The 27527-nt window shown below is 34.0% G+C and overlaps 2 protein-coding genes across 3 annotated transcripts; one reads left to right on the top strand and one right to left on the bottom strand.

Moving 5' to 3' along the window:
- Positions 1-900: 900 nt before the first annotated feature.
- Positions 901-19773, top strand: LOC144438316 (COX assembly mitochondrial protein 2 homolog). Of its 2 annotated transcripts, none has more exons than XM_078127382.1 (4): positions 901-973; positions 17152-17249; positions 18435-18506; positions 19547-19773. In XM_078127382.1, the coding sequence occupies exons 2-4, from the start codon at positions 17169-17171 to the stop codon at positions 19664-19666; spliced, it is 273 nt and encodes a 90-aa protein (XP_077983508.1). In that variant the 5' UTR covers positions 901-973; positions 17152-17168; the 3' UTR covers positions 19667-19773. The 2 variants fall into 2 exon arrangements, with proteins under 2 accessions (XP_077983508.1, XP_077983507.1); XM_078127381.1 differs by lacking the exon at positions 901-973 and adding an exon at positions 13569-13708.
- On the bottom strand, positions 5851-13386 carry LOC144437938 (centromere protein N-A-like). The gene is made up of 8 exons (XM_078126972.1): positions 13210-13386; positions 12163-12208; positions 11657-11716; positions 10584-10666; positions 9461-9628; positions 8752-8926; positions 6416-6549; positions 5851-6090 (listed from the first exon to the last, which is right to left on the bottom strand). The coding sequence occupies exons 1-8, from the start codon at positions 13384-13386 to the stop codon at positions 5851-5853; spliced, it is 1083 nt and encodes a 360-aa protein (XP_077983098.1).
- Positions 19774-27527: the final 7754 nt, after the last annotated feature.

Here is a 27527-nt window from a genome sequence, read left to right as displayed (position 1 = left end):
TTAGCCATTTATTGATTTTTAACATAATTCTTTTATAATGGTTGAATTGTTGTACTTGTAGTTTTTATTGCATTATCAGCAGAAAAGCTTGTAGTTACGAGATTTTTAAAAACATTTTTACATGTTATCTTAGCTTGTGCCTCTTTTCCTAATTACATGACTGTGCATATACATGACTTGAAGATTTCCTGACATGCAAGATCAACTTTTTACATTCTAATGTATTTTTTATTCAATTTTCATATAATAATTTCTAACCAAGGTGCAGCCTCGATGGTTATAATCCAGTATACTTTCTAACGTGGTGACAGAAATACAAACAACTGAAATACACAAATAATTATTGTATACTTGTTTATTATCAATTGATGTGCATTTGTTTTATGTTTACAGTTTTTGCAGTAAATTCACTGACAATATAATTATTCTTACTGGTACATATTTTCCAAAATGGGCATCCAAGAGAAATGTAATGTTTTCCACCGTTGTGTTGTGTTTGTTTGCAATATTTGGTGTGTTTCTGAATCTGTTGAAGTGTTGTTATTGGTTTTTGTTTGTTTGTTTGTTTGTTGTGTTGTTGCTTTTTTTTTTTTGGGGGGGGGAAAGCTACAAACAAACACAGAATTTGGCAAGCTTAAGAGTATGACAAGGATAATTTCAAAACTGCCATTCAGCATAGCAGTCTGTTTTGTTTCTCTGAAATACGAAAATTTTAGCAAAGTAGTAATGTGTAATTGACAATGATGCAGTTCTCAAAGATGTCCAATAAATGAAAGTCTAAGTACATTTTATTATTGACATACTATCAGGTTGGCTATGAATCATGGATGTTAATTAACCAGCCATTTGTTGAATTATCATATACCCTGTACAACATCCCTATTGTCTCTATTGTAATTCAATGGACGGCAGCACTCTCACATCTGTACAATAATTTGCAGTATCGCGCCCATGCACACTTTGCCCAAATAAGGTCAGTTGTGTGAATTGTTAAACCATTATTTTCTCCAAAAATAAGCAAAATAATATTTTCTAATGCATTTTAACACTCCATAGGGTATGTATGATAAAACTGGATATGGGTATGTATATGAACCTTGATAGTACAGCTTACAGGTCCTCCTAAAGTCGCCGGGCCCTTGTACCATACATCCTCATCTACAAAAGCCATATCTAATACATAAAGATTATTATCATGTTTTAGAGAGAGAGAGGACTGTCTAAATGGAAAATAACAATTTTAGAAGAGACCTGAGAATCATTACATTTCTCTAAAGTCTTTATCAGTGGGACCATTTTTTCATACAACCATTTTGAAATTTTGAAGACACTCTTGCTCCATTGCTTCTAGGTTTTATGTGCATTTCTTGAGAAAAATTGTACAATCTGTTGAGATTGTACGCAACTTTGTGATAATCACCTTACTGACTGACTGACTGACAGACAACCTAAACCATAAAAAGACTTAGGTCTTTAATATGCCCACAGACAAGTAAGACTGTGATATGCCAAGAACTGTTTGCTGTTAGCAATCAAAATTCATGGCAAGCTGTCAACTACATTTTTTCTTGACAGAAAAGCTAATCATTCTTCATATTGTGTGTTAACCACGTGGGATGACTACTGGCTGATAGATTACTGAGTTTCACAGGTTTATTGATATCCCTGTAGGGTAACGTATTTAAAAAGACCCTACGAATAATGACTGAAATGGTATTGCATAATCTTGATAAGGTAGTTGGTTTCAAACGAGCATTTTTAGCACAACTTAACTGAGGTTAATATGCCTACATGAAGAGTGAAAAGATTATGTATATTGCCGAAGTAACATTAGTGATGGTTTGTGAATAAACATTAAAAAATATATCGCAAACTGTAAATTTGTGCTACAACAGCTGTTACAGGATGAGCATGCAGTTTTGATGAGATATCAAATTCAGAGAGTGGCTACAAGTACAAGGTTTCATGTAATGATTACAAACAGTGGATCAAAGGTAGCAGAGATTGACCTCAAACTGTGCATGGATGTATTATACATCCATGCACTGTGAAAGCGATTTATTCTGTGGTCATTGTAAAGTTGAATATTTGAATGTTAAATCATGTAAAATCGCCCAAATCTACCATTATCTACTATTATTATTCCCCTAGTTCTGAGATACATCAATGCTGAATAATTAAATCATTGTGTGATCAAGGTCTGAAGTAGATGAATCAAAACGCCATTGTTTCCAATTTACTTTTCTGCAGTAACTATTGTACTGTCTTACATTGTTACTACCTACTGTCTTACATTGTTACTACCTACTGTCCATTGTTACTACCCACTGTCTATTGTTACTACCCACTGCCCATTGTTACTACCTACTACCCATCGTTACTACCCACTGTCTATTGTTACTACCTACTGTGGCTGCTGTTTACATCATTATGCATTACCTAAATACAGAGCAAACACTTGTGAAGCATTGTGTACTACACACTCTTGCAGTAAAGGCTGTGTATGCCTCTCAAAATTTACGCACCATACAATATTTGTTTCCAATTCAAATGACTTTCTTTATAGGAATACTACCTTGCACCTGAGAAGCTGGAACACAGCTTGTAGATTTTCTTTGTACATAGACTTATTTGATAACAAGTATGTGACACTTCTGTGTTCAGAATTCGTTAATGATGGTGGACAAAACCCAGTTACAAAAAAGAGGAAGACAGAACTAAAGCCCAAGATTAGAAATTCTATGTATTACATTGATCCTTTTGTTCCGCAGTAGAACATTTCATGTATAAACAATTTTCAAGTTTGTGTTTGGAACAAAAGCTAAATGTAATACATTGGATTACCAACACAGATGAATTTTGATAATTTTGAAGATTGAAAATTCTCAATTTACTCAACAACTGAAGGTATTTTTAGAACAATTGCAGAATGTGCATTTCTGTGTTTAAATTAATTCATTTTTGATGGTCATGTATTAAACCAAGAGTGAAAAAAATGAAGGAAGCTTGAACTATCTCCTGCCATTCTATTACTAACTGTAGTATAAGAAATTCACTATGGATTCACTGAAAGGTGGAAAAGGCATGAGAAGACAAGTATGTGCACTCAAACTCCTGTATTCAGTTTCATTGATGGCATATAACACTGGCTAAAAGAAAACATCAAAACTAAATCTCCCTACAAAAGATTCACTTTTTTTACATGAAGTACTCAGAAGGTATCAAAATAGAGGTATGTGCACTGCTGTTTGGTTCATTATTAATGAAAAAAAACCCTGTGAAAAAAGAGTCATAATTATCGCCATGCTACAAATTCATGATGTATTGAGCATTGATAGACATAAGCCTGTTTAAATTGCTATCTGTGTTTTTTATTTGATGGCTCACAAACCACTTATATTTCTAGCAATGGCAAACAATTCATGTTGTTTGAAATTTGTATGCTCAAACTGATAAGTTTGAAAAAAATGCAAGTGAACTACCTGTAATTAGTGGCAATGGAGAGTGATAATGTATTCCAGCCTAATTTACCATATTCAAATGAAGTCTTTTATATAAATATTCCCCCATTGATTGAAATGAGCACAAGAGCTACATAAATTTACATAATAGTGAAAAGTATGTAAATATCTACAAACAGGCATGCTGAGAAGTGACATTTGGAGGCGTGGCTAAATTAACCATTTGCTGTTACTAGCATATCAAGCGCTTTGTGAGACAGCAAAGCAAAATCACAGATCTGTGCTTGTGATGTAAACAGGCTATGACATCGACAGACATGAATCTCTAAGATGAATTTTTTTTTTTGTATTGAGCTATTAAATACAATTACAATAGGATTAGTTCAAGACTGCTATTTTTATGACATGAATGTTGGAGATTATCAATTTTTATGACATGAATGTATGTAAAAAGTGCAGTATTACTGTAAATCTATTTCCTTTGTTGAATTCATCATAAACTTAGTATCCCAATTACAGCAGAGGGATTATATTGTAATTTGTATCGGCACGGTGATACTGCCAGTATATTACATGTGATTTAATCATTACCAATAAAGTCATCATTGTAAGATTAGAGCAGATTTGGAAAGGATATCTTGGGAATTCACATTATGCAATAAAAATCTGAATGTTAACATGAGATTTGTTTCATTCACTTTTATTCATCGGGGTAGCAGTACAAAGTTGGCATCAATCTGCACTTAAAATGACATACAGGCCTAGCTAAGTAACTTCCACTAAACGTGTTGTCGACTGCTTCTAGTTCATTTTCATTGTAAAAAGTCCATTAACGTTTACGTAAGTTATTACATGTATGTATTCAGAAACTACAATGAAAGCCTTACAAAAATACAGATGCAGATATTTGCAGTGGGAGTTTTAGTTTTGGATATCTTGGAGTACAGTGGAAATGAACATGAAGAAATAGCAATAAGTGTTGACCATTCAAATATTTATTAAACAACGTGAATTCACAAGGTACCCATCTCCTTTAAATAATTCCTACCTGAGCACATCAGATGGTGCTCATGAAACACAACGACATAACTGATAATAAAGAAACAACGTTCCTATACAAGTCAGAGCCTATTTTTTTCTGCTGACGCAAGATGTGTCATTGACAGTTCCATAACGAGGCTTGTGGTTTTATGATGATGTGAAACAAAAACAAAAACATAAATAAAAACAACAAATATGAGTATGTAAGGTTTATAAAAAAAAATATATATAGATTAGAATTTGTTTGACCCAAATACAAATAAAACATAGTCAAAATATGCACAGTAGGTATTGTAAATAACAAGTTGTGAAAAGGTTCATGTATTTGATAATGGCAGTATTCAATGTACTTTTTGAAAGTATATGAAATAAACTGACAAATTGTTATAACCAAGTAAATATAAGAACAGAATTATTCAGCTCTTTAAACATACTTGGTCTATACCAGGTATCAATCTGGTTAAAATCCGATGTAATTTACTCAGCGTGATTTATTTTTAGCTCTTACGTTTACTGTCGTTTGTTCTTTTGTGAGTGCTCATTACCTACATCTCTCACAATACCAATGTCTTACTTATGAGTAGCCGACCAGAATTCGTCTTACAGTATAACACTCAACTTTGAAAATTGAAAGAAAGAGAACCATCAAACAGTAATGATAACATCGTTGTCTGCGCTCTGTGCTCAAGCTCTTTTCGAACAGAGCACGCTGAAATACTGTACCCGTATGTTACGGCACATTACACATTCTCATTTGTTGAGTAAATTCACTCGGCACTCATGTGTGGCTCGAGAAAACGTATGGTATTGTGTCAGATGTAGGTAATGGGCGCTCACAAAAGAACAGTAAACATACACTACATCAGATTTTAACCAGATTGGCCAGGTAATAAAACAGTTTTGAAAAGTAGGTACACTTTTAAAGACAAGAGTTAAATATGAATATGTGTGTATATTTATTTCCCTACTCTTTCAATACATGCATTCATTCATTCATTCATTCATATACAGACTAAAAGCAATGAATGTAAATTAGATAGTTTGTACATAAACGTCTGTATTTAAAACATGACTATGTTAGCTATAATAAATGATAAAAAAAGGAACAACACTATTCTAAAATACTACTTGAAAGTTAGTTTTTGTACAATTATTCAGAAATGTCCTAGTTTGTTAATGACTTTGACATTGACAGCACTGAGATAAAATAAAAATGTGTACACACAGGCATTAGTAATATAATGTACAACAGCTGACATCCACCTGATCGAGTGTCCTTGGAGCATGACTTTGATATTACATTCTTTGTTGTTGTTGACATTTCCTAGTAATACATTGTACAATTATGTCACTTCACGTTGCTTGTATCTTTTGGTTTGTTCTTCTCAGCTAAGACTATAGTGTTCTTTGCCAGAGAATGCACATTCGCTAAATGTGACGGCAGTGGTAACGTAGCCAGTCCACACGTTCCGAGTTGTTTGATGCCTTCTAAAACACTTTTACCTTCAAATTTGACAGTACAGTGAACTGGTGAATGGTGATCAGTCATAGCAGGTATATGCTGCTCTCCACGGAATCTTGTTTCAAGCTGAACAAGAAAACAAATAGAAACATATTCAGTAAGCTTCCATATTATTGCTATTCCAGGCCTCCAGCCCATACACAAGAAAAGCAATATAAAATACTACAATATAAAAATCAGTCACATAGCCCCTGTGTGACACTACAGTACCTTATCAGGTCTTGTTGCCATCTTGATTGAATTGTAAACATGTCAACCAATTGTTGTGTTCCTAATTGCTATACCACTTCTTCCAAGAACAAAGATGTGAAATATTGTAATATTGTAATAACTAAATAAAATAAAAACAGAACTTGTTCAAATTATAATCAGATTTGATAAAAAAGTTTACCTGGTAGGTTAACCTTTCTAAAGTTGGTTGTTGATTTGTACCAAATGCTTCTTCAGTTTTTGCTATCCTGGCCTTCTTCTCCTGTATGTTTTCATACGTCATTCTTCTTCTTAACACATCAGGGGGCGAATCTGCTGAATTAAAACCACACAAAGGCAATAGTTAGCTTTTTGTATTAAGCATTGACATATTGACGTTGATCATTTTATCATATTTATTTCCACAACGTAAATGTTTGGAATTAACCAAATCTCCTGGAAAACTAAAAGCTAACAATTTTGATGCCGTCTAGTCTGGGTCTTTTTTCTATAGCGCCCTGGTCACTTCTTCCACTTTCAAATCTTGTAAAAAAGTCCTACTGCACTTGACATGTGTTCAGTCATTTTGGGGATTTCCTGCAAGGGTTAATGGGATTTCCTGCAAGGGTTTATGGGAAAACCTTACAATGACATCACATCTACTCTCTTGGTCTTGACAAATACAGAGTGTCAACTTTGGTGGAATGTATGATGTCTATTATTTTCATGCATGGAATTAACTCACATTATATTTAGTTTATTCAAACTTTAGAAACCTCACTTTTCCACTATATAACTTAAACTGCTTGTAGTATCATAGGTAGGGATGTAGATGAGAGCTGATAGCCAGCAAAAATGACCTGCAACTCTGCAATTTCCATACCAGCTACTTTTCAGGAATTTGTTTAGTTTGTAAATTCAGATACCATTGGGATAGGAGACGGTACTGTCATCAGCACTTGTTATCAAGTAGCACCAGAAAGCAACCTTTTAGTTTTTGAATTAAAAAAAATCAAGGGTAAACAAAGCCCCTCCTGCACCAACTACTATTTGGCCACTCTATTCCCCCATAAGGATTGCCACCTACATGTACGTTTCCTATTTTACTTGCTTCTTTTTAAATTATATCCCTACACAGGGGGCATTGTTACAACTACAGTACCCATTTGACTTATACTAGTTGCAGTAACAAGACACATTATGTCTAGCACATTTCTGTGGTTTCAATGAGGCCATTTATCAATAACATGTAATTATCAAATTTTCTCTTTGGAGAAAGAAAAATTAATTAAGAGACAGTTGCAAAGATCATATCTTTATAATTGACGCAATTACAGTGTACCTGCACTAATAATTATTTAAAATGCAATTAAACAGTTTGACACATTGATACTAATTTGACAGTTACTGGCTACAAATACATACAAGCAGTGGCCTGGAACACTTCAAACATCCCGAGGGGACAATGTTCTCTCCTGACACCTTTTATGACTAATTAAGCCATAAGTCAGTATGAGTTATAGAATTTCAATATACTGTGGTCATACAGGTATATTAATTTATGTGTGAAAGACATGTTTTATGTCTGCTTGTTATTTAAACCCCAATATTTGAAAACCACAATCTTGGATTACTACTATTTTTTTGATAGAGCTATAATTTAAGGATTAGAAGAGGACTTTTTTTTTGTTCAGGACCAACAGTTCTATAGCTCTGCCAAATAACTGTTTTTCTCATTAGGCTTAATAAAAAAAATTGTGTGGTTCCGATTACACTCAATTTCAGAATAGGTTGGGTAGGTAGATTTTTTTTTTTATTTTATTTTATTTTATTTTTTTTCATATGTGAGTGTCTAGTTCTGGTAGTTATATTTTCCGTTGTTTTCCATATGGTCTCTGTGTTATCGTTTTCTTCCCATGAGATGTACAGCCATTACAGATTGGAAGAACAGTATTATATTGTCTTTTTAAGTTAATATCAGTATCCACATCCACTATTTCTGGCAAGACTTCACAACTTTCGCAATTTTATTATTTTTTACTCAAATAATTATATATATGGAAAAAGTTTTGGGTCGGCAGTGAAAAACTAGGTGGGGGGGGGGGGGACGACTGGAACAACCACACAATTTTTTTTTAGACCTTAGGGAGTATTGTATTTTCATGTATACAAGTTTGTACACATAACGTAGGAGATGGGATTCCAGCACAATATGTTAATATTTGATGTATATAAAAAACCCTGCCCTTAAGACAAAACACCATAATGTATCAGTTCTTATAAATATTATATATAACTTATAAGTAATATAATAGTACCTGAAGTATCAAATTATAAAACTTCATGACAAAAAGCGCTATTTTTATATTCCAAATCACCAAGAGCATGCTTTTAACCTTTTGCACTTTAGGGTTGAAGTAGATGTACGACTTAAAAAAGTTGTTATAAAAACCATACACAACTTCACACATTTCTTATAGAGACGAATTGAAAGTCGGGTTCAATATTCAAGGTTGTGAAGTGAATTGAAAAACCTACCTTTCCGTTTGACAGTCTTCCTGCTGAGTGGATTGTCATCAACTTGATTGAATCTGTATTGACTGAATGAACCCTGACTCTGTTGATACAGTACCATGTCAGCTAAGGACTTCAGGTTGTGGCCACACAACTGTAATTCTTTCAGCTCTGTACAGCCAAGACTTGTGAGAATAGACTGTTGAATGGGATCACAACGTTAGTTAAGGCAAAATAAAAAAAATTGCATGTTTCTGATAATCCTACTGATTCCAGTTTAAGCTGCCAACCCTAAACATTTGTGAAATGTTTCAGCAAAAAGATAAGAAATTCTTTGTCTTCTTGACGTCTGTTTTCTTTCCCCAGTGATACCTATACATATTTCATCATGCACATTTGGTAGAAATAGTAACTGTGTATTCACATGCTTTTGTGTACATCCAATGATAGCTTTTTTTCAGTATTATGCACAGTTGCATTGATGCAAGTAATCATACATGTAGGTATGTAATACTACAGTACTTCTTTTGTAATTTTCGAGCTCTTGTTATCACAAATCATTTGAGTTTTTCAAAAAATTATCGGTATTACAGATTTGTGACAAAAATATCAACTGATACAAATGTTTTGGGTCTTTTGGGATGTGCACTCAATCATGACTGTGATCAACGGGACACCACTATTCTCAAGTTCAAGTGTTCTGCTCCCCACTACAAATCTAAGTGTTACGTACCTGTAAAATGTAATCTTTCATATGTACTTTGATGGATGATGCAATCAGATAGGAAGAGTGTGGGTGATGAACTATGTAAATGACATCTGAGAGATTGACTTGAAGTCCATAACCATGTGTATGTATTCTAAACCATAACGACCCATCATGTGGTCGGACATCCAACTCCTGGTAATGAAATAATTGAAAAATTAAAAAAAAAAACTTGTATTATTGGTGGATTACCAGTAATAAAAAATTGATGTCATTGAACACACAGGTGAGCACAATTCCAATTAATTTACACAAGACATGATTTACTTGGCAGAACATTCATCATAATGAAAACTATGTAAAAACTGCTAGGATCAAAAACTGAACAGACAGGTACCATAGATGAGCATAATTTCAATTAATTTAGACAGGACATGATTGACTCGAAAAAGCATTTATCATGATGGATAAAAAGTATCTAAATTCTGTTTGGATCACAATTTGAATACAAACGCAATATACAGAATGTTTGTGGTCAAAAGATAATTGTAGGAACATTGGTATTTGGGCTTAAATTCTTCCTTTTTTCATCTTAATTTGTAGTCTAGTTACTATAGTGAAGTCGTTCTCTAGGATCTGTTCGGTGAAGATGATCATAGCACATATAAGGACTAGACTAGCTAATTTGTAAAACATCAAAATCAAAATAGTGAACATACAAATATAGAGGCGAGATGTCATAGTTTCTAGCAAATAATTTCAAAGGTTTGAGAGAAGGGTAAATTGTTCAATTTGAGGACAGACTTGCAACTCTAAAAACGGTAATGTCAGGATACATACGCTTACAGTTACTGAATACTAATCCGGTGATATCCAAGGGCACAAACCTATTTAATTACTCCCAACTGGCTAGTAAAATACTTAAATATAATGTATGTATTACTAGTACACTGATTGTTCATTTTAAACTAAAATTTCCATGAGAGTGTAATGTACTGAAATCGACTGTTTACTGTACTTAGATTGTATTTGAACCATTTGTGTCTGTTAAATAACTGTGTGTTCTCTTGTGAGTGAAAAACACCCATAAAAATATACAAGTTGGAAATGTATAATATCATAAATGATAGCTGAAATGTTCAATACATACATGTCTAAAAAATACTGACAACTGTTGTCGAAGCCGTTCTTCAAACACATCAGGTTCTATCGCTCCTTGCTTTCCATTTTCACCTGAAAGCAATATACATGTATGCAAGTGTTACAGCACTGAAAGAAATTCAGTTTAAAGTGGCCATATGGATGAGGGTATTTATTTTGTGATTTTTTATCGCTCCTTGCTTTCCATTTTCACCTGAAAGCAATATATGCAGGTGTTACAGCACTGAAAGAAATTCAGTTTAAAGTGGCCATATGGATGAGGGTATTTATTTTGTGATTTTTTAATTTATAAAACAATGGCTTCCTACTTGAAAAATCAATGTGAAACAGCATTGACAAAGTCTGTGTTTGTAACTCAATACAATGCAAAAAGCTAAAATGTATAAACTTTGTTATTTTACGTACAATAACAAACATTTTACACATTTATCAGTCTTTTGCAATGTATTGAGTTACAAACAAGGACTTGGTCTATGTTGTTTCACATTGATTTCTCAAGTAGGAAGCCATGATAAAATTGTTTTATAAATTAAAAATCCAAAATAGATACCTAATCCTCGTCCATATGGTCACTTTAATAGTGTACTTATATCTGTAACTGGCATTTGATATTTATTGTCATTTGTAAATTGTATACTTGAGAATTTCGTTTCGTGCAGGGAATGTTTCAATCCTTAGTACATGTATAATTTGTAGCTGTAACTTCAGTGTAAGGCTTAGCTATTTGCATTGAATTTTTCAATTGCTTGACTGCTGGAAATATTACATCAAACTTTTACATGAAACAAGATTTTGGTAGCAAAATTATATGTTTACTAGTCATTGACTGTACACAGTCTTGATGTCCATATGTAGACAGTGTGAGTTTACGTCAATGATCAAAACCATGTATTATTATAAATAAAAATATTGATTGTCAACAAATTACTTGTGAGATTTCAATAAGTTTGATCACTGAATATTCATAAAATTTGCAGCAAGTACAACATGAATGAGTCAAACATATGAAATAAAACAATGAAAATTAATTCCAGTCATTCATGTAGCTTATTTCCAACTCACCATGTGCCTGTGATAACTTGAACACTGTCCATTTCTTGCAGTTTGGGTTCTTCTGATGATCTGTAATGACATTGCAAATTCCAAACAATTAATTAGTTCAGCAACAAATATTTTTTTCCCCTGACATTTTTTAGTACATTATTCTTTTTTGATGTGTAACTAAACAGCATTGAGACGAGTGCTTTTAAGAAATTGAAATAAATAAACAATAATAAAATCTAAAATTAAGGCAGTAACTTGATTGCTACACTGTGGCTAAGTATCAACATGCAATATAATATATTTTTTCTTCCAAGCCAGAACATTTTTCTGCTGATACATCTGGCCTTGGATAGTGCCTTAAAGGGTAAAAACACTATTTAAATTTGTTATGGAGATTTAATTCTTATTTTGAAAATCAAACCAGTTTTTCATTTCATTTACACAGTTAAACAATTAGACATACACATAAATGTAGTACTAGTAGTACAACTGTTTTTAATTCTAAATTTTTTAGAAGTACTTACATATAAGATCAAGTTGTGCAACATGGTGTAACTTGATGTTTTTCTCCTGCAAACAAACATAAAAGTATTCATTAAAAGTAATCAAATGTTTCTCGGTTAGTTTATTATTTTGTAGAGTAAGCGATTTGTAAAATATAGCTTAAAAAGATATTACCAGGTACCTCTAATATTGCAGAATTTGTTTATAAAAATTATCAGAATAATGAATTCTACATGCATTTGACACCTTCCAGTTTTACAGTGGCCCTATACTCCCCCCCCCCTCGGACCTACACTTTTGTTCAGATTCATGTCATTGCCATAGTAACATTCAACACAATGTATGATGAAGTTTCACTTCTGCAGCTGAGAAAATATCAAATACTGAAGTGTTTAGTAACCTGTAGTCAAAACCAATACATGAAGCAGAAAACTTCAAGAATTGCACCTGCGTAGAGGATGAGTACATTTTATACTTGAAAAAATAATGTAAAAGTTGGTCATTTTAATCCAAATCATTGAATCCTCATATTGTAATTTACAGAATTTATATACTAGTACAAGTGCATTCTGAATTTTTGACACTGTGACCACTTCAATGCTCTTATTGATATGCAAAACATTGTACTATTTTTAGCTTTTTCTCAAAACGCTTCATTGTTTTCAGGGCTTCCCTTTGGGAATGCATGTAACTCAGTCATGTAGTCACCATGTCATTGAAATGTTGAACCGCTAAAAATATATACGACATTTTGCAAGTAATCTTGCTTTATCACTAGTTATTTGCCTAATAATTTAGCCAATAGTAAATACAGTGTTGATCATTATGTAAACGTTGTGAAAAATATAATTACTACTACAGTAGTACACTACCAGTACACGGTATTAGTAAACACAACTTTTCATCAGATCTGGATATACTACTCAAAGCAGTGGTAAGGCATGATCAAATTGAGACTGTATTCTTTATCTTACAAGATGCTGTTGTTTACGTTACATTGGCAATATTAAAGTGAGATACGGATAACGAGATAAGCATGAAAACTCGGTGACTGTTTGACAACTTACCCTGCAAATTTCAGTGATGTGGCTGACAATACTTGTTTTCGTGCTTCTGTGAAAGTCTATAGTAGCAATGAAGTCTGGATCATCAATGTTTATGAAAGCCCATGTTCTCAAGATATCGATGAAATTCTCCTTCTTGAAACGATTCAATACCCTTCTCAATGTCAACACGACATCCATGATACTGTAAAAGTGTAACAATGTAAAAGTCTTTTTGCTGAAACTTTGCAAATATTCAAAACGCACCCAAAATGGCGCTTATGACTATCTTGACCAATCAGATTGAAGATTAGACTTGCTTAAGTTACCCACCATGCACTACCGGGAACTGACTTCCGGGTCACTTATGGTTCACTTCCGTCTCACTGTTGCAGCACGACGGTCGTCGCTTTTTTCATAACTTCGTCTGCTAAATAACGTGTTTATTCAGGAAAATTTAATTCTACGGTATTATAATCGTCTTCCATGTTTCGACAGTAGTAAATAACTTTGTAACAAACAGGTAAGCTAAGCTTTAACAGTTAACATAAACTTCCTAAAGCTACATCATCCGATCGTTATCCGATCGACTACTGAAGTTGCAGACGATAACGACCATAGGCCGCTATGAAAATATGAATAAAAGAGAATGATGTGTGTATATATATATATATGTATATGTATGGATATACTGTAGTAGTAGTAGTCACAGGTACTCAAATCAATGTGTAGAAAAAAAAATGTAGTCTTATTTACATACATATATTTTTTTTAAATCATACACATTGATTCGAGTACCTGTGGTAGTAGTAGTAGTAGTAGTAGTAGTAGTAGTTGATAGGATAGTAATACATACACAAGATATATGCTCTTCTATTACATTCAAAGATTGACAATTACAATATACAGGTGTACGTTATTCTCTTTTATTCATATATGCATAGATAGTGGTTCAATGACTGTTATGCAAAGGAACTTGATTCAGGTAATTTTCCTCACTGGCACTTGTTTCCCCGAGATATGTATCAGAATGTTTCTATCAGAATATAATAAAAAATATCGATAATATTGATGTGTTTTAGTCAATTGTATATAAAAGTGGTAAAATAACACTTGTTTTTGTGATCGCACAAGTCCACTCACTGCGAGATGTCAACATTTTATCGTACTCTGATAGAAACATTCTGATACATACGGGGAAACAAGTGCCTGTGATTTTTCCAGAATGAAGCACAACAATCAGAATTGTGTCCTTGGCTAGCTGGTAGAATAGTGATCTAACTGCAATAAATACTAGTTAGGGTTAGCCTGTTTAGTCCTGCTTGCAGAGGATGTATGCAGAATCGAGTCCCGAAATTACTGTAACTCTGCAAGCAGGACTAGTCTCTTCAGTGCTATAGTCGTCTAGCCTAGCGGCCTGTTAGGAACTTGTCAGATTTTGAGAGGGGGGGGGGGGTGCCGCCCCAAAGAGCAATCTGTAAGTATAAATAAATTCACTGTTCTTGAATGGGGAGTTTTCTTTTCAAGCATAACAGAGAAGATACCAGTCATGGCTATGCTAGGGAGTTTATTCGTATTCCTTACTTTAACCTAACCCTCAGTGTAATTCCCTAGCATGAATACAAATATGTTTCTATTGTTGGTCCATTTCTCTAGACAAGAACTATATATTCTTGCCACCTGGGTCATCCAATCTCTCCTACAGGTGCCTGAACTCTGTCTGTAAGCATACCCATTAATGTTTATGATGTCCTATCATCTACATCATTGGTGTTAGTATTGTCCAATCCAATCTCACAAATTGTTCCTGTTGGTTAACTAACATTCCCTGGCAATAATTCACAGATCTTTTACTAAGGACAGACATCTAGTTTTAAATCTGTTTACACAGTGTGTAATGTATATTATAGCAAGTCATAAAAATTCAATATTATCATCAACAGAGTTACTCTTTGATTGGAGGAGGAAAGGATTTTTTTTTTATAATCCTTGACAAAAAAGATTATATCTTTATCCCATAGGAATATATGTGTTGCATAATATATAATTAGCAATAAAATTTGTAGAGATAATCTTACTTGATTGAATGTCTTGCAAAAAAAAGAAAAAATATTGGATTAGATTTTGATGACTGTATGTATAATAGTACTTCTTATATGAATATATCAGTCAGTTCAAAGACTGACAGCATGTGGGTGTCTGTTTAAAGACAGTAGATAAAATCAGACATGTCTCGGGGGAAAACCTAGAACTATGGGAGAATGCCTTGTATTACAGTATTGTAAAGTTGTCTTGTTACTTAGGTTTTGCAACCCATGAAAACACTGATTATAACCATCCAACAGTCAAATGTAAGGAAGTGGTGACCATTCAGGTAGCCATGAATAATAGTTGTTGTACCATGCACGAGTCAGGTTAAACAACAAATATGGAATATGTACTCTGGTCGTTCTACATCATGACAACATTCATCTATGTCACAACATCACATGTCTACGTCAATGTTCTGCTGTATTTGAACTATGAGTCAAAACAATCAAAACTGTCATTACTTTCCCAGATTTGTTTTTATATGACTGCCAATGGTATAATTACAAAATATATATTATTTCCCAATATTTTTTATTCATTCAGCTGGAAAGTACTCCTGATCTAAGGTTTTTTCACTACCATTCTAGGGACTCATAGTGACATGGGCCCCTTAGGTCACTCAGATTTTCCTTGACTGAACGAAGAAATATATTGGGGAATAATATCTAATTGTAGTGCATGTCATCACTTCAAGATTATCTTGTTAGAAAACAAAGATACTTTTCATATTTAAAGAGAATTGCATTTCAAAGTATCACATCTGAAGTTTAAAAAAATGAGGTACAGTGTACCTAAAATATTTCTTATAAGGTTTTTAGAAAAACGATCCGAAAGGATATCCGTGATAAAAATCGTGGAATATATTTCATGAAAAATTTAGCAAGAAAAGGTTGTGTGTGATCCATATCTTAAAAAATTCATGGACAATACTGTCGTCTATGTATCTTGAAAGTGATAAATTTCATTTGAGATATGCATGTCAGTAAGTTTCTATGAACCATGAAATATAAGCTGTCAAACTCTAGCTGACTTTTTGCACCCCCACCACAATGAAACACGAACATTTTTTCTGATAGAAGTCAGTAAATGAAGTGTGAACTAAAGACAGCATTGTCAACTTGTGTAGTAGAGTACATGTACTACATATCCATCTGTTGACCTTTAGCAGTTTGGATATAAGGTTCAGTGCTTGCTTGACTATGTTTTGTTCTTTGTCTTCTTAGCTCAAGCTACTTCAGTATTTAAAGGGGAATGCGTCATAAACAATGGGTTCTGGAAAGTCATTTCATGATTTTACATCACCTATAATTACTTGCAAGTTCAGAGAACATCAAGTCGATCGCTTGCCTTTAAAGGGTACCTTGTTCTGGGCCTTTGTCTCATGGGTGTCAGCAGAAATAGTTATTAATGGTTGAACAATGAATATTCATAAGAGATGTTTTACACTGAAGGGAATAAGCACTTAGGAGTCATGCATATTCATTGTTCAACCATGAATAATTATAGAGTGGAGTTATCAGTGGACCCGTAATGATTAGACAAGATCATTCTTTTATTCTGGACCACCTCACTTGATATGTAAATTTGGTTGTTGTTTTTTTGACCTCTGGCAAATAAATAATAATATGTGACAATAGTATGTGACTATTTTTTTGCTCTGCCAGACAACGGTTTTTCTCACCTAAGTCTTACCAGGGGTAATCCTAATCTGAGGTTAGCCTTCAGGCTAGTCTTGTGCAACCCCAAGGGTTGATACTCTAACATGTGGGATATCTTGATGAATATGTTATCTGGGCTTTCAGTTTCTAGTACCTTTTACCATGTTTTACCTTGTCTGTGAAAAAATCTTTGCAAACACTCTGTTCTGTTTTGCAGACAAAGGTTTGTTCACCATGCATGGGGATCTATCATCACATTTACACACAGAAGAATGCAATGAACTTATAAAGCAATTACAGCAGTGTCATCAAGAGGTATGTTTTTCGAGATTTAATATTCATGAACTCTTGGTTCGACAAGTGTGACTTACACATGAAAATTCTGAATCACAGAGTCAAAAAATTCTTTGGAAATGAATCTCAAGTTTTTCTGACATCATCAACCCATTTTTGTAGAAATTGTACACTCCTGATGATGTGGATAAGATGTCGGGAAAAAATTGGGATTTGATTGCAAAGAATTTTTTTAAATCTCATTTGTAATATGTGGATTCATTTGTAAAGAGGTATATGTTGCAGGATTACTAGAAAGACTCGTATTCTCAGATGGTTCTAGCGGAAAAAAATTGGGATTTGATTGCAAAGAATTTTTTTTAATCACATTTGTAATTTGTAGATTCATTTGTAAAGAGGTATATGTTGCAGGATTACTAGAAAGACTCGTATTCTCAGGACGGTTCTAGCGGTAATTCCGGTTGATCGTTGGAGCATGTCAATTAAATTGGAGGGTAATCTGTAACAAGTACAGGAAGTCACAGTGTATGATAGCTGGACTGTGATGAGTACAATTTCCTACGAGATCTTGATTATTGACAAGTTAATGAATATTTATCAGTAGTTAGTGTATTGAGAGGGTGATAAGGACATGCTCATGAATATTGGTTTGTTATCTGTTTCCCCAGTGAGGTGGGCAAGGATAGTCTTGTATTAAAATATTAATACTGATGGTGAGGAATAATGATGAGTGACTGCTACTCATGTTAGTGAGGGTGGTATCAACCCTTAAAGGGGGACCTATGAGATTTGAGTCGACTTGTGGAGACAGGGGCATTAAAACATTGTTGAACTAACTTTTCATATAGCTTTCAGTCATTAACTTAGACAATATCATGTAGAATGGACAACTGACCCATAATGACCCCCATTTGCATATAGGGGAACTAGTCTTGTTCTGTTTTCCCTAGGGCAATATTCGTGTATTATGGAAGTTTTATTGGTGATTTGCTTTGACTATAGAAAGAACGTGTGCCTGAGAATGTGATGTGTTATAAAACACTTATTGCCTTGCCGTATTCGGGCACTAGTAGATGTCATATTACCCCTCTTGCTGTTATGTATCACTTCTCTATAATACCAGGTGTGAATTTCCCTTTCCATAACATCTTTTGTTTTAGATTATTAAATTGTATTTTATTTGTATTTCTTTATTGTGCTTTGTAGAATCCATGGAAGAAATTTACTGGGATTTGTAATGAGCTTGATACAGCAATGATTAAATGCTTGAGAAGAGAGGTAGGTACTGTAGGAGTACTGTAGGAGTGTGGAAGTATCCTTCATACAGCTGATACTTCCATGGCATAAGATTATGATTATTGGGGCTCAAAATGTACATGTAGACAGTGGAGATACTGACCCAAGGTGCATGAATTTTAGCATACAACATTTTCAGCAAAAGGACAGTTTTTCATACTGTGGAGTCATGATGGTTGAAAGGTTAAGGGTGGCCAGCTTGTAATCTACAGATCGCAGGTTCAAGCCTCATTGCTGCTGTTTGTTTCTGAATGGCTAAAGTCCTTGAGCAAGAGTTAAACCACGATTGTGGCTCAGTTAACCCAGCTGTATAAATGGGTACCTATTAGGATAGAGGTTGCAATATAAAGGCTTTTATCATATGTGCTTATTTCAATGCAAAAAGTGTGCTAGGTAAATGAGCTAAAATCAGTTTACAGAGTAAAATGTGTACATTCTCAGTATTTACAGGCGCAATAATAAAATGGCAAAGTATGTTATCTGTCATAACCCAAAAGAGCTATCAGTTGAAATGAATAACAAGTGTGCAAAATTGTCATTCTGTTGAGAATTGTTGATCTGCACAGATCTCAAGTTAATGATCTCTTCTAAGTAGAACTGCCTGTGTATCATAATCATAACTTCTGTAATTTGTTATCTGTTAATGGTTACAAGTTAATTTCATGGAAACAGCATGGCAAGGTAGACGTGGTTCTGCCATTACTTTATTTTTTTGTGGGTTTCACAAAATTTTATGTATTCTTGTAGTTATCAGGTTTGATAAAAGAGGTCGACAGTCCTTTAGTCTGACTGTCAATAGTTATAAAACTTTATTTACAAACTCTTTAACCCCCAAATGAGAGATCGTCGGGGTAGAATGCTGTAATTCTAAATTGTGAGCTGAGCAGGCAGGGGTGAATGACCTTTTCGTTATTCAGTGAAAAAAACCCCCACAGTTGCAATCACCTAGTTGGTATTGTATGGATTTTGCTGTTGACAACTTTTATGACTTATTTTGCGCACATTTTAAACTTTTTTTGCAGAGGGAAAACAAAAGGCATGTAAATGCACAAAAGGCAAAAGAAATGAAAGAGAAACTTGCGAGGAAACAACAACAAGAACAAGAACAACAACAACAGCAACAACAACAACAACAACTTTGATGGATATTTTGACAATGGATATAATGACTACAATACCAATAGTTATGGACCTGTTACCAGTTCCAAGATACATCAAGCACCACCCCACACAATGCCATATATTCTGTTCGTGCAATTGGTTTCATATGTGTGTGTGTGTGTGTGTGTGTGTGTGTGTGTGTGCTAGTCAGAGGGAAGGATGTCACCTGACCGTACCCGGGATTTACTAGTGTTAATGATGCTGTTTAGTCGTTGTTCTATAAAATCACCCAGAAATAAAGAGGGCAATATGTCTCTTCCTAATCCAGTGACAAAAATGTTATTTCCCACAAAATACAAAATAAGGCACAAAGGTTAGGCTGTCTCATGCAATGCATCTTGGAACTGGAAAAAATTGACTATTGTGAGACTTAGTAATATCTTCCATTGCATGTACATACCAAACCACCAATCATGAGATAATTGAATAGCAAATGCAACTTATTTTTGTTCAGATCACAGAAGACAAGGAAGTGTGGTATAAGGAATGATCGCATGATGTCACAGAAGCTCAATAAACGAACTTTGTTTGTTTAGGGAGGGAGGGAGGGCGTCTGGTGTCAATGCGATTGCTGAACTTTATTTTTACCCTGATAACCAACACAAATGTTAATTTTCACACCTTCAATGATAACAGGTTTTGTATTTACTATTTAGATGTTGATAAGATGATTAAAATATACTGCTAATGTGATATACAGTGCTTGGTTTTCATTAATATTTTAATGTGTTTGCTGTGTTTTTACATTGCATTGATCGTAGTGGTGAGACTGCTAGAACAAGTCATGGTTTACATCATATATAAACGTGTCAATGTCACACTTGTGCCTAAACACACGAAGGTCCTCTATTCAGCTTGTGTGTGACATAGTGCAATCATCCTTAAGCATCTAGTACTAAACTGTATAATGTAAAAAAATTGTTTCACCTGGAGCATTTTTTGGCACAATTTTATAACACTTACATGTAATGATTTACTCACTTTGTTGTGTAATGGATGTAGACATGTATATATCATCATGGTTATGGAAAGCTACGCACACAAGTTTACCTCTAGGGGGATTCATAATTCAGGATGTACATCATACCGGTTTAAAGTCAGTCATTGTATGTAACAAGAGTCTCCTCCAGAAACGTTCTAGTTACAGCTTTGATAGGTGTAATATTGACTATTAAAATAATCAAAGGTACCATCATCTGTATTTGTACTTTCTGACTGTCTCTCTCACACATTGTTTCAGATCATTCTACCCATGATAATGTTTTTGATGTCAAAAAAAGCTGTATGGTTGCCAGAAAACATAATGGTAGTTGATGCCAACTTTTGACATTTTGACTTCCTACACAGATTTAATATCCTTAAACACAGTGTGTACATAAGTATTACTATCGATCACATTAAATAGAAGTTGATGACAGATTAGATGTTTATTTTGTCAAGTCAGACTTATTACTGCCTTCAAAGTATATATATTGATTATTGCTTTCAGCTTGCATATCATGTTTACCACAATGGATCTCTTTGTCTCAACAGAGATTTGGGTACCATAAACTCATTTCCTCGCAAGGTTTCTCTTAAAACTTTGCAGGAAATCCCAAAAATGGTCAAACACATGCAAGTACAGAGGGACTTCTTTTAGTAGATTTCAAAGTTGAGTAAGTTGCAAAAGGTGCTATTTTATCACAAAAATCATAGGTAAGTTAGTAGCAGTAATCAATACAAGTGCACTAAAGGCAGACTGAATGGACTTTTCCTTGAAATGTATCTAGTTACTCAGTTGAAATCAAATTTTTTAAGATAAAATAAGAATTTCGCTACTCAGAAGACTATCCCCCGACATCTCATTGTTGTCGTTAGGACTTATAGGAGTTTACCTGTACTATAAATTTCTGAGTCTGCCAACATTTCGATGATGAACAGCCATCAACATCTGGGAATGACCTTAAACCTAAAGTTGTGTATAAGTAAGAACTGGTTCCCCTGAGTCTCCTCCCATAGCAATGGTAGGTACAGATCTGGTAGAGTGGATCCATCATTTCTGTTCAGTGTTCTTCCTGTTAATTTGATGTGTGTAGCCTCAAGCACTTTTCTGTATTGATCTCTTGTTTCTCTATTCAATATTTTTACCTTGTCAATGCATGAGTGGACCCCTACTAATGGCGTGTTCTGTCTTTTCATGATGTTTACTTAGAGCTGATTTCCTGTCTCTTTCTGTGAGTGATTTAGGTCATTTCCTCATTCCCAGATGAAGATGGCTGTTTATATAATAGTCATCGAAATGTTGGAAAACTCTGATATTTTGTTTCACTGTTGATTGATGAAATTAATTTTTGTTGATAACACAGTGAGTGAAACTATTTTAACATATAAATTACTGATGCTACAAGTCTCACTAGAGAAATATGAAACAATGAATGATGAAAATTTCGAATTATTCTGAATAATTTTCTGGGTCAGTGAGTAGCAGTATTTTATGATTAACATATACGCAGTGCCAAGAATTATTAATTTAAACTAAACTTGTATCATTGAAATGACTTGGATGCCTTCAACAGTCTTCTGACATACCCTTTGTGAATGGTTTCTGTGCAGTTTACTTCAGCTGATGAAACCTAATTGATGTTGTTTTGTCATTTTTACTTACACTTTAGAATTGCAGTTTGTGGTTGCTGACTTGACTCAAAACTCACACTTTTCAATGTTGAAGCTAATACCTGTCCATGCTTTACTCTCCTCTTGTGCCAGCATGTAGTAGTTTAAACTATGGGGAATGTTGAAATTTTAGCCCCTCACAACAGACCTTTGGTGATGTGTATGGTATATACATATATGTGTGTGCATGTGCGTGTGTGTGTGTGTGTGTGGGGGGGGGGGGTGGTGGTGCATACATTTGGATGTGTATGTCATCTACCAGATATTGTACGTCTGTGTCTGTGTCTGTGTCTGTGTCTGTGTCTGTGTCTGTGTCTGTGTCTGTGTCTGGGTGCCTGTTTGTATGTGTATGTTAGTAATGAATAGATTCATACTTCCAAATACATCTCTGTATTGTAAATTCCACCACTTTATTTTCATTTTTTTTTTATTTAGAAAATAAATCATGAATTAGATTTCTTCAAGACTTGGGATGTACAATGCAAAATAATACAAAGGAATGGAATTTTTATTCAGAAAACATAATGCTACAATATACCTTCATTGAAGAAAATTATGATGCTATACATGTACGTACACATACGTACAGCTTTTGATAACATGTTTGATATGCTGTTTCTTTTACCAAAATTTAAGGGGAGGGGAGGGAGGAAATGATAGGGTACAGAATTGTCAAGTTTGTGTGTACTTCTGCATTGTTGATCTCAAGATTTATGTGATAATAGATTGTGCTTTGTTTATCCCCTTAGGCTATGCTGCAATGCAGTTTTGTAAAATGAGATGGCCATCTTTGTTTGACAGGTTGTATACCTTGACTATACATGCCATGACTGACTTAATAGATAATTAAAAATTGACTATCTTCATTGTACTGTTATTTCATAGCAATAAGCCGACATATATATCATACCCAAACACCAGAAGTAATAAAATTATACTTTGTACATGAATTTGATAGTGGGTCAATCATCCATTATCGATTCGATTTTGGAACTCATTATGATCACCATATGTTAACTGACTGAGATGCAGCTCAGTGTGGTTCACTCAGATTTAAAAAAACACTCACTTTCAGTTTGATATGTTGATGATATTGTTTATGCATCACCATTTTTTGTTTATATCAGTGACATCAATGTTCTGTTGTTAAAGGTACCCCTACCACATAATAGACTCATGTCTCCCTGACTTTGCCGTCCCTTTGTCCCACTAATACAATGGACATACATAGGTAAAGTCCACACTTTTGTTAAATTTTTAGGTTAAAAAAACTAGACTTCACAGTTGTTATTTTGCAACTGGTACATTAATTGTTTTTCGCTCTGATCAGTAACACTAGCTGCACTGAACTGGAACGTTAAAAAAATGTTAAGGATTAGGTACAACTTACTCTATCATGTAAACATTATTTCATCATCTTTGTGTAAAGTTTTTCTGAAGCTGTATAAACTGTAAATAAAATCATTGATTTTTGGGTCCGCACCCAAAAATCAGCGCCCTCAACGACGATTACGGTTTCAACCTGTTTCTGTACTGCTTATGGACACTATCTACCCCTGATTATCATGTACAATGTATAATTATTGGTATTTTAACGATTTTCAGTGCATATTTTGTGTTTGTCAGATCGAAAAATGATACAACAGTTAAAAACAATACAGTTTCGACATGGTAACAGATTCAAAACCTACCTTTCACCCAAGCTTTAAACTTGTGACTACACTACCTACAGATAATGTTGACCACTAATATTAACAGATCTAGATGCAATGTCTTTTTTTAAATAAATAACTGACCAGTTTTCAGTGAATATATGTTTGGTTATTTTATGAAAAATCATGTGTCAGTTGCAGCTAGTTCAGGTTGAAAGGCTAAGTATTCAATCCCAGAGTCTCAAATTACATGTCATATTATCATTGAAACCCTAAATTACATAGGATCATTCTTTTGTTTGTTTTGTATGTCTCTGCCATAAGACCAGTTTTTCACATCTAAAGTTTAACCCTAATCCGTACTTGGCCTTTATGGCTTTAAAAAACCCAATTCGACGAGGTAATAAATCAACAGCTCACAAGATACAACTAAGTAGTTAACGGCGAAATAAGTTTTTTCATTGTATATGAAATGAAATGAAAGGGAGGGGGGGGGGAAGCGGAAATTACGTCATCGCTATATGGAGGAATGAACGGGAGAATAATGCGTCTCAAGAAGTAACGACTTGTCACGTACGAAGGTATCAAAAGAACATCACGCCTGTAGGATTTATGGTAGCCATTAAACTGAATAGCTATAGTAGAATCTCTCTTTTGATTTCGTATTATATTTCAGATTAACCACGACATAATGAAGCATATGTGATGAAGTAAATCCGTATATTCGACATCAGAAGTCACGTGACACTTTATCTAGGAGAAACACGATATGTTATCACCGCTTCAAGTCATAGAACGTGTAAGATTTCGTCTGTGTTCTTAATCGCAATTACGTAGTATCTGTGAGTATGGATTCGCGCTCTTGTATGTGTTGCCATGGTATCGCCGTTAATTGGGACAGGCACAATTTGTATTCTATATATCAGTAAATGAAGTAATTTACTTAAATTTTCATACAATATTGATCAAACTGGTTTTACAATAAAATGATCCAATTATTACCTACCATTGCATTACACCTTTTGATTATATTATATTTAATAAATACACAGACTTTTTCCTCAACAAGTGAAGTGTAATCGCTCCTCCGAAAAAAAAATGCCTCGAAGTTTAATTAACCCGAAGTTTGTTATATTTGTATTTGAAAACCGATCTTGAGGGAACACATCCATTGATTGTGTACCCTCAGATTGTAAAGAAAATACACGGGCATACTAATGGACTTGATATGCCGCGAGCACTTTTTCAAACATCCTGTCTGTTCGACTATGTACATACATTATCGATGCACAATGTACTGTGTAGTCCGCAAAAACATATGAATACATTATATCAATACTTAGAATTCAATTATACCGTGCCCCTTATAGCTAAAATCACCAGTGTGCTATTTCCTGAAATTTAGACAAATCATTTCCGTCGCTGGTAGGTAAATAATTACTTAATTTAATGAAAAGTTCCACAACATGCATTTCCTTTAATTTGGTTTCCGTGAATCAAATTAGTTTTAAAAAAAAAATCCAGTAAGCTTATTTATCATATTGTATTTTATTACAGTACATCGATTTTCAAAGTTTTGATAAAATTGTTTATGTACAAGCAACTACTGTGTATATCAAAGGTAAGGCATATTCTATCCTATAGATGCATTTGGGAATCTAGAAAAGTCATTTCCACCATTTCCATATTTCCTACTAATTCAACACCTCGCTATATATATTGAACGTATAGTTATAAGAATAGGCAGATCTGACACAGGACAGCACTGTTGTTACACTGGGGCGAGGTATGCTGGGAAATAAACTTTTTTAAATCTTTGCCCAAACAATGCTGATGCCATTGTTTCAAGAGGTGTGAAGATCCTAACTTTGTTTGTTTCCCCAGAATGCCTCGCCCCAGCGTATACTGCAGGCCTCTTCTAAATCAGAATTGCCAATATTTATAAGTATATTTCTTAAAGAGCTCGCGCGAAGTAGAATTGGTGAAAATGGCTTTGTAGGTTATAGATATGCAGATATACAGATAAAGATATAAAAAATTCACTTCGCCTTTGTTCCCTGTAAGTTGCAAAGTGTGACTGGACGACGAACTGGAATATCATATTATTGATAAGTAAACACACACTTTGTTGTTATCACATTTTCGCGAAGTCATTTGTCTTCGTTTCACTCAAAACTGTGTTCTTGGACTTCAGTTGCAATGAAACGGCCTAGAAAGTTTACGGCGATGCGAATTTTCAATGCAACGGGGGACATCATTCTGCTAATATCTGTGTACTGTGTCACTGGTCATACTTTTGAAACAAAGAAAACCTCTCCGGTTTGAATTATATTACCTCATCATATTTTTCAAATATTCTTCTCTATAAGATAACAACTTTATTTTGACGACGATTTATATATTTGGACTTTCGAACACATATCAGTGAAATTTAATCATGTGATTTAATCACATACGTAAATTACAAATGTTGATACGGATGCCTACCAGTGCCATCTTGGAGAGGGTAAACTTTGAGGGTGAATTGTGAATCACCTATATTAAAGTGATCATATGAATGCGGATTTGGTATTTATTTTCAAATTGGATTTTTAATTGATAAAACAATTTTATCATGGCTTTCTTCTTGAAAAATCAATGTGAAGCAACATTGACCAAGTCTATATCCGGGGTCTATATTTGCAACTCAATACATTAAAAAAGCTAAAAATTGTGTAAAGAGTTTGTTTTATTGTACGTACCTTTAAAACATTTTACACTTTTTAATAATCTTTTGCCATGTATTGAGTTACAAACACGGCATATGTTGTTTTACATTGATCTTCTAAGTAGAACGCAATGGTGAAATTGTTTTATAAATTAAGGCTAAACAGAGGAAAACAAATTTCACGTATCGACATTTTATAGTCTGTTGCAATATGGCTATTATGTGTTTGGTTATTAAATTTGGTGCATTATTATCCATTGGATGACAAGTAAACACAGTCTAATTCGCTGAAATGTTATCACAGAGCTATAAACTTACTTTAGTCAAATTGGCAATATCCGCAAAAAGAATGACATTCGAACGACCAATTTAACTTTCTATTACATCCAAATAAATCATGGGTTCTCTATTTAGAGCTAAATATGAGGGCCAAAGACAATATGAAAGAAGTAATGAGGCAGATCTGAGAGTATAATTTTGTTTGATCATTTTGAAGTCACAACATTATCAATTTATCCTTCATGCGAATTTGAAAAGGAATCCCTGTCGGATTCTGAATTGAGTCAATATTGTCATTTGCTCATTCGTGTCTTTAACTAGAGACATAACAAGGATGTCGGAAACGTGTATTGTTTGTGTTGTCCATCTGCAAATTTTTCGGTGGCATAGAGAAAAAAATGTGAAAGTAATAGAAAATATTCAAACGATGTAAGTATTTGATTTGCTATAAATTCTCATCGATGTATTAAAGCTACCAGAGTTGTAATAATCAATGATATGCATATGTTATACGACACAAAAAATGACAACATTTATTATATCAGGCTAACC

Source organism: Glandiceps talaboti, chromosome 7, assembly GCF_964340395.1.
Source record: "Glandiceps talaboti chromosome 7, keGlaTala1.1, whole genome shotgun sequence".
Classification (NCBI taxonomy): domain Eukaryota; kingdom Metazoa; phylum Hemichordata; class Enteropneusta; family Spengelidae; genus Glandiceps; species Glandiceps talaboti.
Note: the sequence above shows the minus strand (reverse complement) of the source record. Positions and strands in the feature narration are given on the sequence as shown.

What these genes read in the sequence shown, in the direction of transcription:
- LOC144437938 (XM_078126972.1), bottom strand. Translation starts at nt 13,386, where the DNA reads ATGGATGTCGTGTTGACATTGAGAAGGGTATTGAATCGTTTCAAGAAG. An exon ending in TGAAAGATTACATTTTACAG is followed by an intron (nt 8,927 to 9,460) that starts GTACGTAACACT and finishes CCCATTCAACAG; the next exon opens with TCTATTCTCACAAGTCTTGG. An exon ending in TAGAAAGGTTAACCTACCAG is followed by an intron (nt 6,091 to 6,415) that starts GTAAACTTTTTT and finishes TTTCTTGTTCAG; the next exon opens with CTTGAAACAAGATTCCGTGG.
- LOC144438316 (XM_078127382.1), top strand. Translation starts at nt 17,169, where the DNA reads ATGCATGGGGATCTATCATCACATTTACACACAGAAGAATGCAATGAA. An exon ending in TACAGCAGTGTCATCAAGAG is followed by an intron (nt 17,250 to 18,434) that starts GTATGTTTTTCG and finishes TGTGCTTTGTAG; the next exon opens with AATCCATGGAAGAAATTTAC. An exon ending in TTAAATGCTTGAGAAGAGAG is followed by an intron (nt 18,507 to 19,546) that starts GTAGGTACTGTA and finishes CTTTTTTTGCAG; the next exon opens with AGGGAAAACAAAAGGCATGT.